At 39.7% G+C, this 12576-nt stretch overlaps 1 protein-coding gene across 2 annotated transcripts in view; it reads left to right on the top strand.

Annotated features, from left to right (window-relative positions):
- Positions 1 to 12576, top strand: part of LOC149319743 (ephrin type-A receptor 3) — a 279988-nt gene that overhangs the window by 18859 nt on the left and 248553 nt on the right. For both annotated transcript variants that reach the window (XM_089512286.1, XM_089512287.1), the window contains exon 2: positions 2829 to 2893. In XM_089512286.1, coding sequence (XP_089368412.1) covers positions 2829 to 2893 — 65 coding nt within the window. The remainder of the gene's footprint in view (positions 1 to 2828; positions 2894 to 12576) is intronic.

Below are 12576 nucleotides of genomic sequence, written 5' to 3'. Positions count from 1 at the left end.
CAATGATGGATTGTGTTGTGACATAGTGTCCATTTGTATCAATCGCTTCTTCTTATGTGCCTTTGAAGATACAACTCAGATTGTTTTGGGGGAGAGAACCCTAATCTAATTGTATTACCAAGATTGTCATGTGTTAGGATTTATAGAAGGTGATGGGTAAGAATAAGATCTTGGATTTCCTTGACACAAAAGCTTATTGCTTATTGAGCAAAATATTTTGATTGCAACACACGACTGAGGAAAATAGCTAATTAATTGCACGACTTCTTAGCAAATGCATGAAAGAGAGAGATAATTCACATGCTTTTTTAAGAAGTGGAAATCATACCATTTTTCCTGGTTCACAAAAGGAAACACAATATGAATACGTTACAATATAAATAATTTAAATAGGCAGAGCCTCTGTAAAAAGGGCTATATTCTATTAGATCCTTGATCTTGTTCCTTTACTTTTATTGTCTTAAGGTGCAGAAAAAAGTTCTCTTCCTTTTCTTTCATTTTTTTTCCATTGTGGAAAATCTAGCTCTGGAAATTTTCTTCACTTTAAATGGCTTTACACACATAAAACTGATATGAGATTCTTTGAAAATCTCTCTCTCTTTCTCTCTCTCTCTCTCTCTGCAGTTGTGAAGAGTGAGAAAACCATACTACAGTATTTATAATTTTAGTTTATGACTACCATTTCTAACCCACAAGTATATTGCATTTTCTCTTCCTTCTTTATGTGTTTAAAAGAGGAACACACAGAATATTTGTACAGAATATTTTGTACAGAATGTACAGAATATTATGCTGTAGCGGACGTTCTTGCACCGAGTGGGAGCTTAGGGTCAATGGTCTATGCAGCCCCTTCCAGCTTTATGATTCCAAATTGTCTTGTCATCATCAACAAAAGGTGTGATGAAGACTGTCAATGTACCCCCCTGAAACAAAAGCCAAATGCTATTCTCTGAGATTTTCTCTGAGATTTTTTCCTCCTTCTTTAGAGCAAAAAGACTATGAGCAGCTTTTTTCTTCAACAACAGCAATACTGAAAAAGTATTTTCCACTCAAATGTTTGTGTGCAATATATATTTATCCAAAACCAGCTTGCACAAAAGTACTCAATTTTTTTAAAAAAAGCCACAAACAAATGTGCTAGGATCCTTATGATTTCACTCAGCAGAAATCAAACTTTTTTTTAAAAAAAAAAAAAACCAAAAACAAAACATTTTCATGTGCAGGAGTGAAATAAGTGAATATTTACATTCTGAATTTAACACAGAAAAAGTCTGAAAAAAATACAGAGGTTGTTGTTAAAATCTGTTATTTAGTTGACTTGCGGTGAAATCCAATGCACCCCTATTCAGAAGCAAGCACCACTATGTTATGAAGACTCACTCCCACACAAGTAGAGAGAGTATTGCAATCTGACTGATGGCATAAGGAAAAATGTTTGAAAAAGTTATTATGATAGGAGTTTACAAATATTATCTCTGTAGAATAAGAATTGCCCTATCACTTAAATTCATGATACAAAAAGAAATCCATAAAACTTCTGCCCTTGGCTCTAAATATTAAATATGAGAAGAGAATCCTAGGTATTTGCGTGCTTATGCATTAATAATTCTTATTGATTTATGTCAGTTGCAAAACTATCACAATAATTTTATCATTCTACTGTGATATTGATTCCATCTCCCTGGTTCCCAGTGAGAAATGAATGGACCTTTATGGAATCATTGATTACTCGACAGCAATCAGATCAATATGCTTATTGTGAGAAATAGCAGAGATACCATTGTGTGGATTTTTGTTTGTTTTTAGTGGGCATAAAAATGTGTATTTTATTGGATCTATTTTCAACATTGATTTCAGAGTTTAAAAATGTACTTAACTGAATTTCCAATTTACATTTCAAACATGTCTCACAATACACAATCTGGTCTTTCTTGCTGATAGATTAGAAGACTGTTAAAAAGCTCGAGGTTATCTGTGAGAGAAAAAACACACACACCCTAAACTTTGCTAAAGTTGAGGATTCCCCCACCCCATCTAATCAGTTTATACCACCCAGCAACTCAAGATATGCATAAATGAATTACACAGAAAGTAGAAAGGCAAGGCCTGGGGTCAGCATTAATTATTATAAGTGTCACATTATATTTGCAAAGTCTTTGAAATTGTAGTTTGAATCTTGTTGCAACCTTCACCTGTGAATATAGTTGTGCTCATGGAGCCAAGTTTCAGGCATGTTGGAATGGATGGGAACTGGAATGTATGCAGCTGATAAGGACTGTTTTATTTTCACACTGCTGAAATTAACTTGGAGATAGATACTTTGCTTTGTTTTGGTCTGATTTCTGTCTCTGTGATAGTTTAACCACAACTTAGAAGTAATTCACTGCAAATAAGATGGTAATTAATTCTCATTGGCAGAAATGAAGACTTAACTAAATTATGTGATGGCTGTAATACAAATAGAATAACTTTTTTGTTGTAACTGTAACTATTCACTTATATTTATAGTTACAAGATGGGTGACTTCAGTCTTTAGAGAGATGTTGTACCACAAGGTAGTAGATTGCAGCATTTAGAAAATATTTGATTGTTTTGAACAACAAAATAATATTTATACAACAAACAAAATAATGTTTGCGATATGTTGTGTCCATAACTGACTATTTTTATGGGCCTTGAAACTGTAATTGCAACCTATTACTTTTTGAAGAAATATTGCAAGCTCTGTTTTTAATGCCAAGCCAAACAAACCAAGACTGTCACTTGTAAAGGCTCATTCAGTAGAAGCAGACAAACTTATTCCTCTTCATTTTGCTTTCTTTTTACAGTTAATCTGCTGGATTCAAAATCAATTCAGGGAGAGCTGGGCTGGATTTCCTACCCATCACATGGGGTAAGTTCATTAATCTGTAAAAGGGGGAAATAGTGCTACAGATCCATATACCTGTTAACCATAGCCCCTCCCCCCCACCTCTTCGCAGCATACAAAACTAGATCAGGGTGCTTTGTGATGGTATTTTCTTTACTTCTAATATGACAATTTAAGACTTATCCTCTGTGCCTTTACATATATAGGTCAATATTTATATGGACTAGAATAAAACAAGATGCAGTAGTGTCCCATTCTCTCAAAATTTGTATGCATTTTCCATGCATATTTATTTTCCAGATATACATGCTTCTGGACACATTTTTTCTGATATAATCTTTTATATGCATGTCCTACTAATTGAAGTTTTATGTGTGTATTTTTTCAAATGTATGCATATTGAATGTTTGCTTGTTTAAAATGTGTGCATGGTTTTGTCCACATTTTTCTGAAATTTAGTACAAGTACAGAGGTAAAGAGCAGCAGTTTTCTTCGTACCCTCAACAAGCAAGAGTGTCCTGATGTGGATGGCAAAGACATATGTGGCACTCAGAGGACATATCTATGTTATAGACGAGGTTCAATAGCTGATCTGTCTTTCTAGCAGACTTTTAAATGGAAAGGTTAGCATCAGCTTTATTCTTTGGAGAAATGGCACAACATGGATATTCTTTGGCTGGAATCCTTTTAGTGATATATGTACACATAACTTAGGCCCTTATCACACGGAGGCACTTACCATTGCTAAAATGTCGGTAAAACGTTCCTGAAGCATTCCTGAAGCATGAAGGTGTGATAGCCGGTCGTGCTTCTAAATCATCATTGAGGTGTACTGCTTCTCTCCCATCCTCAAAGTGTTCATAGATCAGTCATTTCTTCAATAACAGAAATTCCTGTTATTCAAGAAATGGCTACTCCATGAATACTTTGAGGATGGGAGAGAAGCTGGATGCCTCAATGACAATTTAGAGGTGCGACTGGCTATCATACCTTCATGCTTCGGGAATGCTTCAGGAATGTTTTACCGACGGTAAGCCTCCGTGTGATAAGGGCCTTAGGGTTTCATTGACATATGTCTGTTTCTAGACTATTTTGAGAGCTACAGGAGGTTCTCTGGACTTGGAATGTGAACTGAGATAGATGTGAATGGAGGCAGCCAATTCCATAGGGAATAATTGGAGGCTAGGGAGATACATTCTGACTGAGCTGAAGTAGCCACAGTTAGTGATTTTGTTGTTGTTGTTGTGTATATCCAAGTCATTTTTAACTTATGGCAGTCCTATCACAGGGTTTGCCATTGCCTTCAGAGGGGGTTTGCAGTGTGATTTGCTCAAGATCACCCAGTAGGCTTCCATGGCTGAATAGAGATTTGAACCCTGATCTCCAGAATCATAATGCAGTGCTCATACCAGGCTGGTTCAGCTAAAATCAGCATTCTGGTTTTATACACCACTAATTTTAAAGAGGTTTAAATCATCATATATCAGAGCTTGCCTTTTTCTGGCTAGACAAATGTGTAGATGCTCTTCAAAATAACCAGAAAAGGCAATTAGATTACAGTTCTTCTTCATAGGAGCACTCAGATAGAGAATGACTAATAAAAACTGGTGGTGCAGTGGTTAAATGCCTGTACTGCAGCCACTCACTCACAAACCACAAGGTTGTGAGTTCAATACCAGCCAGGGGCTCAGGGTTGACTCAGCCTGGCATCGTTCCGAGGTTGCTAAAATGAGCACCTAGCATGTTGGGGGCAATTAGCTTACACATTGCACTTAGGGAGTGCTTAAGTGCACTGATAAGCAGTATAGAAATGTACTTGCTATTGCTATTCTTCTGCTGTGCCTTTTCCAGCAGACTTTCCTGGTGGAGAACACACATCTGGATTAAGAAAGGCAGCAGTTCCCCTACTGTATGTTCTTGAAGCCTGTTCAGAGCGAAGACCAGGGGGAAGGGCAGCCTGTCTCCTGCTGTGTCCTTTCCAGCAGGTACAGAGGAACAACCAAGAGTACAGGCAACACATTTCCTATTGTTCTGTTACTTTGCTAAGTGACGAAAGTATTTATTTATTTATTTATTTATTTACAGTATTTATACCCAACCCTTCAGCACTAAAGGCTCTCAGACTGGCTTACAATTATTATTTTAATTAGACAGTTCCCTGCCCTCAGGCTTACAATCTAAAAAGACACGACACAAAAGGAGAAGGGAATGATGGTGGGGAAGGGGATCAGGTCCAGCAGTTCTTCTCTCCCTCTGAAGCCTGGACCAAGGCAGATGGACTGGAGAGAGGTCTCTGTTTCTTAATCGAGGCCAGGTCTGATAGTGTCTTTTCACTCCCTCCAGGCCAGAAGATGACAGTTGGCAAGGAGGGAGGGCCTTCCTCTTCAGGCCCGATGGCTTTAGTTGCTCACCGTCCCACCTAAGCTGAGGCAGAGAAACTCCTTGCAGCCAAACCAAAACTCCAAATTCACACTGCTATTTCCACCTTGCACCCCCATCTAAGCAGGGAAAGGAAACTGCTTGTTCCAATTGTTCTAGTCAAGATCTGAGTTTCTTCTTACCTCTCAGGTTCACACTACTAAGCAGACAAAGGAAACTCCTTTCTACCAGTTATGTTCAAATGGCAGTTGTCCATCCTCTCAGCCAGTAAATGACCATGACAGTGTCCTGGGAGCTTTCTGGGGATACTAAAATGCAGTATTGTATATGGGTAATGTTGCACCTCACAAACATTGATCCAGGATTTCTCCTTGCTTTTTAGTTCAGTTATTCCATGTGAGAGGAATAGTTCAGTTTGCGTGAGAGTTCCTTATGGAACAGGCAGATCTGGGATAACTGATTACGTTGTTTTACATTTTTGGAAATTATATATTTTTTTACTTTCAGAAACAGAGAGGGCAAGACACTAGTAAATCTTTCCTTTGATGATTTTCCCATGCTGCAAAGTGGGACTAATTTCCTCCATTTTCCCAGCCAAACTCTTAGGTAATTGCCTGAGTTTTGGTGTAATTTTGCAGCCTTTTAGTTTTCCTCTTCTTGAAGGCACGCTTGTTGTGCTTTATCTCTCTGTTGAGCTCCCTGGCCACAAATGGGAACAGCAGCTAGAGACAAAGCAGCTGGCATAGGTTTGAAGGAAAGCATCATAGGCAACATAAGGAACAGATATGCTTTATTAACCCATTACAAAGACTCCCATGTATCTTGCAGCAATTTGGTTAGCCTCCGAAAGCCTGTTTTGACCTGGAAACATTTTAGTAGTGCATGCTTTTCCTATCTGTTGTTCCTCCTTGGCATCAGAGTTAGGACTAAATCTCAGGACAAATGCTCATTTTCTCAAAACTTAATGAACTCTGTGTGTTCTATAAACTTCATTTCTCTTACCAAGAGAAGGAAAGTGTTTGCACTGCTACTTACACCGAATTTAACAGCAAAATATCAATACATTTTAATAGAGCAGAAGTGTAACATTTTACAACTGAAATGTACTTCTGAAAAATTGTGGAAGGAGTAGTATTCAGAAAGTGAAAAGAAGCAGGCAGGAAAGACAATATTTTCCTAGCATTTTACTTCTATAGTAATTAAAACTCTGTGGAATCTACATCTGTCTGAAACCTAACTAAAATATGAACTTAAACTTCAGAGGGAAAGCATTATAATAAAGATGTCACATCATATTGAAACATAGCTAATAACACTATGGTGATTTATAGTGCCAAAGTTAATAGAGCTACACTCAAAGCTGTGACTCACAAATGAAGGTGTTGGTATGATGCCAGCCAAGTTCTAAGACATAGCTATATATCCCCATCACAACCCATAAGTGTCAATATGCTGAGGCAGGTTACTTTTATCAGTATAAAAAGTCTCCTTTCCTGTTCCCCCAGCTCTCTTAGAATGTATTCCTGCTCTCTTTGAATGCATCCAGTAAAGATCTTTCAAGTACTTCATTTTATATGCACTATATACAAGGGGTTAATTGTGGAGAAGGGAAAAGACAGGTTTTTGTTTGACTGCTTCAAGATTCTGAAGTTATTTTTTCATTACAATAATCTGACCTGATTTTCAGCTATACAAAGTTCCTGAATATTCATTTTGTGATTTACCCTCATCTGTATTCACAAATTTGTGTTCCACTTGATAACTCTCCAGTGTCAGCACTTTAACCTGGATTCAATATTATCATCCTCAAAGAATTTCATATTTTATCCCATTCCTCCCCCGCACCTATCCCACACATTCATAATGTTATCATTTGTAATACAATGATTATCTGGTCAAGCTCATTCATGCCTTTGGGGAGTCTGGACTGTGCTCTCTCTCTCTCTCTCTCTCAAAAAAAAAAAAACAAAACAAAACAAAACAGAGAAACAACTATTAAAAAGTGAAATAGCCCCATTTACTTCTACTTGATTACAAAGTCCACAGAGACAATATCCTGCACCAACACCTGCATTTGCACAATTTTTATACTGTCAATCATTCAAATTTGTGAAAGGGTCTGGGAAATGAGAGCCATGTAATCTTTTCCAAGCACATTATTGATATGCTGATTAAGCATAACGCAACTGATTATTAGCTGCAATTCACATAAATTATAGCAGTACAGATGTAGGATAAGAGGAGAGAAAAAACAAGTCTTTTCAATCAATATTACAGATCTGAGCACATTTATCTAGGATACAAATATTGAAGGGGGATTTACACTTTATTTATTCATATGATCAATTGCAATAGTTCCAATTCAGTTTGTTTAACTACATGTCAGCTTCTATGGCTAGAGTGCACACCAAGGATCTGCCGTATGTGCACGACTGCCACATTCACTTCAACTGTTCTGTGTGGACAAAGAGACCAAAAGGATGTCCCCCCCCCCTTTTTTTTTTCTTTTTTTTTTTTTTTTTTTTTTTGAAGAGAACAGGGAAGGGCATCACTTGCCCAGGAACTCTTTCTGTTTTTTGGGTCCATATAGAGCGTGAGTGGGAACTATGTAATTGGTGGACTGTATAAGTTGTTAGAATACTTATCATTGGCTACACTGGCTGGTGCTTCTGTGAGTCATAATCCAACAACATACAGAGTACCACATCATTTCAACCCCTAATATTGATCTTTAGACTAGATACAGATTCAGCTGCCTGTCACAGAATTGCCTCGTGTTGAACTGTCACCACATTTCGTGCTTCATCTTCCATGCTCAGAATGATCATCATGGTAAGGTCGTATCTGAACTACTAACGGCTACCACTTCATAGCAGAAGAGGTCAGATAAAAGATTATAAGATCCCTTTTAATGATGTACATAATTTCTTTTAAACTTATTAAGCTATGTGCACTGTTAACTCCTTTGGCCTGTGAGGATGTGGACAGGCAGGTCCAGCTCCATCAGGGCTAGCCTGAAGAAAGAGAGTCCTCCCTCCATGATAACTGTCATCCTGCAGCTTGTGAGGGAGTGAACAGGCAGGCCCAGCTCCACCAGGGCTAGCCTGAAGAAAGAGAGCCCTCCCTCCATGATAACTGTCATCCTTTGTCCTGTGAGGGAGTGAACAGGCAGGCCCAGCTCCTCCAGAGCTAGCCTGAAGATAGAGAGCCCTCCCTCCATAATAACTGTCATCCTTCAGCCTGTGAGGGAGTGAACAGGCAGGCCCAGCTCCATCAGGGCTAGCCTGAAGAAGAAGAGCCCTCCCTCCAATCCATCTGCCTTGGTCCAGGCCTCAGAGGGAGAGAATAACCACTGGATCTCATCACCTTTCCCACCATCATTCCCTTCTCCTTTTGTGTCGTGTCTTTTAGATTGTAAGCCTGAGGGCAGGGAACTGTCTAATTAAAAATAATAATTGTAAGCCGCTCTGATAGCCTTTAGGGCTGAAGGGCGGGGTATAAATACCATAAATAATAATAATAATAATAATAATAATAATAATAATAATAATTATTTATTTTGCACTGAAAATGCTCCATCAGGCCTAGCCCAAGTAAGAAGAAGAGCCCTCCCTCCAGTCCATCCATCATTGTCTGGCTTCAGAGTGAGAGAGAGGCAGGGCAGCTCCATCGGGCCTGGCCAGACATAAGATGAAGAGCCCTCCCTCCAGCCCATTTACCATGGCCATGGCCCAGGGAGAGACGAACCAATGATCTTGATCCCTTCCCCATCACCATTACCTTATCCTTTTGTGTCATGTCTTTTTAGATTGTAAGCCTGAGAGCAGGGAATTGTCTAATTAAAAAAAATTGTAAGTGGCTCTGAGAGCCTTTGTGACTGAAGAGTGAGGTATACTGTAAATACTCAAAATAAATAAACAAACAAATAAATAAAGGGAAATGATGGGTCAGAAAAGCTTAGAATTAAGTTAGAGCTTGTAAGATCTACTGTTGTGTTGTACACAGGCCATTTCTCTTCCAAATGGAAACTTTCCACATCATGGTACCCATATATAAAAAAGATGACAAAGGGGGCCCTAAAAACTGCAGACCGATAAGCTTTATTGACATTGTGGCTAAAATGTATACAAAAAACCTATTAGGCAAAATCAAGGATTGGCTTGTTCATAAAAAAATTTATTAGCAGAAGACCAAGCGGGATTTAGATCAGGTAGATCCACCATGGACAATTGTTTTACTTTACACCATCTTATAACAAAGTATATGTCTAAAGGGAAACAACTTTTCACAGTGTTTATTTATCTCAGAGCAGCATTTGACACAACTATAAGGGATATCCTCTGGTCCAAATTGGCATAATTGGATATGGAGCCGAGACTCCTTTATCTGCTTAAGGCCCTTCACTCAGATACCTGCCTTAGAGTGCATATTGGAACTAATGGTACGCTGTCTAAGAAAGTCAACATGCATAATTTGGCCCCTATTTTATTTAATTTATAAGTCAATGACATCCCAGGTTTCCTTTTCTCAACAGCAGTCCACACACCAAAGATAGACAATACATTTCTTAATGTCCTTCTCTATGCTGATAATATGGTTCTGATTGCTCGCGCACAGGTGGGTTTGAGATGGCTCTTACAGAACTAGCTACTTACTGTTCCCTTAACCCTTTAGTCATCAAGTAAGATAAGTCTAAGGTGCAGGTATTTGGGGAAAGGCACAAAAAATACAATAGGTTCCTGGAGGCAGTCGAGCAAGTTAATTCCTATCTATACCTAGGGCTGTCCTTCTCAAATACAGGTAAATGGACAAACCACTTTAGAAGAAACAGAGAGCTACAGCTAATTGCAATGTACTTTACAAATTGATAAATTACAACCATCCCACTAATTTATCCCATATCTCAAAACTTTATAAGGCTAAAATTATGCCTATTTTGTCATAGGGAGCAGAACTATGGGGTCATATGAAAGTACCCCTTTTGGAGCAGGAACAGAGCTGCTTCCTAAGGAGGATACTTAGAACAGACATGAACACTTTGGCCCAAGCAGTGAGAGCAGAACTTGGGGCCCATTCTATCCAGTGCCAAGTGTTGATAAAAAATCTTTAATTACTGGCTAAAGATCTACAAAATGGATCCAAGGAGACTCCCTAAACTCTACTTAGAAGAACAGTTAGATAATTCGGTGATGAAACTTTTGGGCATGTCAGTTATCTACTTTCCTTGTGCCATACAGCTCAGGAAAACATTAAAACAAAGAGTTTTGGATATCGGTGCCCAAACAGACATAGATTTGCTGGCTGGTTTCTAAATGGGTTAGCCAAAAATAAAACATTATTTGCTTTAGAAAAGTACCTTAGGCTAAACCTAACACAGAGACAGAGAATAGCTTTCACCAGAGCTAAATTTGAGCAACTGAATTCTATGGTAAGAACAGGAAGGTTTCAAAAAAATAGCCTACCATGAAAGAACATGTATCTGTGGTGTTCCAGTTACAGAGGACACTGTGCATCCTATTGTATATATGCCAAGGAGAGATCCCATTACTTACAACCATTTGCTGACCAACTCATTGAATAACGAGACCAGAGACAGAGAACTGGGTTATAAAATGGGCAACTTTATTAAAACTCAACCTATTTACTTTTATTTCTTTGAGAACTGCAAGCCCAGGGGGGAGAACCTTGTGTAGGAACAGCTGGTGAATGGTCTGTTCCAAGACCAATTCCCCAGCTTCCAAAGGGTGAAAACACCTGAGCCCAAAGGGCAATCCATAATTTGGGTTGCTCCCCGGCCAGAAGGCCAACCGAAAACTCCCCCACTTAACTCTCAAGACTTAAGTGAGGGTTTAAATCTCAGGCCAGCCCCAACGCAAGTCTCTTTCCCTTCGTGTTTAGTCTCAAGACATAAACCTCAGTTTCAGAGACCCACCTTCACCCTTTAGGAGGGTGCCGAGGTGTTCACCGAAACGTGTATCTCCCCCGCCTATGCCATGAAGCCTATTTATGACCACACCCTAAGCCAATTGTCCAATTCCCCAATTAACAGTGTAGGGTAGGCAAAAAACCCTTGGAAAAACAAGGACAAAAATTCCTACCCGGCCTCAAAGCGACCAGAATGAATCTCACACTGTTGTCGAGGCGGGAGGGTGGCTCACCAATGAAGGCAAGTGACAGGGAGATCAGGCAGGAGAGCCTCAAGCAGGCTAAGCCCTGCCCACTCCCTGCTAACAGCCGCAGAAACGCGCCATTTTTATTTAAATTTCTGTTCTCTCCAATGAGAGGCCAGCAAAGCCTTCTCCCAGGACCAATAGGTCAGGAGAAGTATTTTGGTTAGAATGACCAACTGGGATCCAATTGTTAAACTGTCCTACTTCCTTTCTGGGAGAATTTACACTTAATATGTTGCACTGCAATATTTATTACAAAAGCTGTTCACCTGAGAGATCTATTCATCACAAAATGGGGTCCCCTGCCATGGTGATGAGCTTATTTAAACACTCTGATTGAATTTTTTATACTATATCACCTCACTCTGCCAGTTTTATCTTGGAATCTATTTTTTTTATCAAATTTACTCTTTATTTTTTATGTGTTTTAATTGATTTAGTTAATGTTTATAAAAGTTTTAGGGTAGTGATTATGCTTATCTGTGTATGTATCTTGGTATTTTGTATTTTGTTGTTAAGATGGTTAGTCAACTAATCAATAAACACTGTTGTTGTGTTGTAATTAATATTGTACTGATGTTTGGGAGGTCAATGCACTCATAAGCCATGAAACTCATTATGTGACTCTGCCTGAATCTTACCTACTTTATGGCCCGTTACAAACGGGCCATATAGTACACGCAGAGCGCGTATTAGGGTTAGGAAGGGGCGGTGCTTCCACACACCCCTAACCCTAGTACGCTCTCTGCGTGCACAAAATGGTGGCGGCCATTCCACACGGCCGCCGCCATCAATACGTCACGACCGCGCCGCCTCCAAACAAGGCGGCGCGGTTGTGACATATTGGGGCCACACCACGGCGCCTATGACGCCCTTTGTGCGACCCCGGAAGGAGCTCCGTTTCAGAGCTCCTTCCTGCTTTCCGTTGCTGGGCACAACCTTCAGACGGCTGTGCCCAGCGATGCAAGGGAGAAAGGGGCCAAGCAGCCCCTTTCTCCTCCTCCTCGCCGCCATGGGGTGTCCTTGGGGCTTGAAGCCCCAAGGACAACCCTTTCCAGGCTGCGGGGAAGTGGCCTTTTGCTGCTTCCCCGCAGCCTGCAAAGCGGCGGATCAGGGCCTCGGAGGCTGCTGGTCTGGCAGCTGAGGCCCTAATACACC

The sequence above is a fragment of the Sceloporus occidentalis genome, unplaced genomic scaffold (assembly GCF_023333645.1).
Source record: "Sceloporus occidentalis isolate IW3139 unplaced genomic scaffold, rSceOcc1.0.p SCAF_2, whole genome shotgun sequence".
Classification (NCBI taxonomy): domain Eukaryota; kingdom Metazoa; phylum Chordata; class Lepidosauria; order Squamata; family Phrynosomatidae; genus Sceloporus; species Sceloporus occidentalis.
The sequence above is the reverse complement of the archived record's forward strand: the minus strand, read 5'-3'. Positions and strand labels throughout refer to the sequence as shown.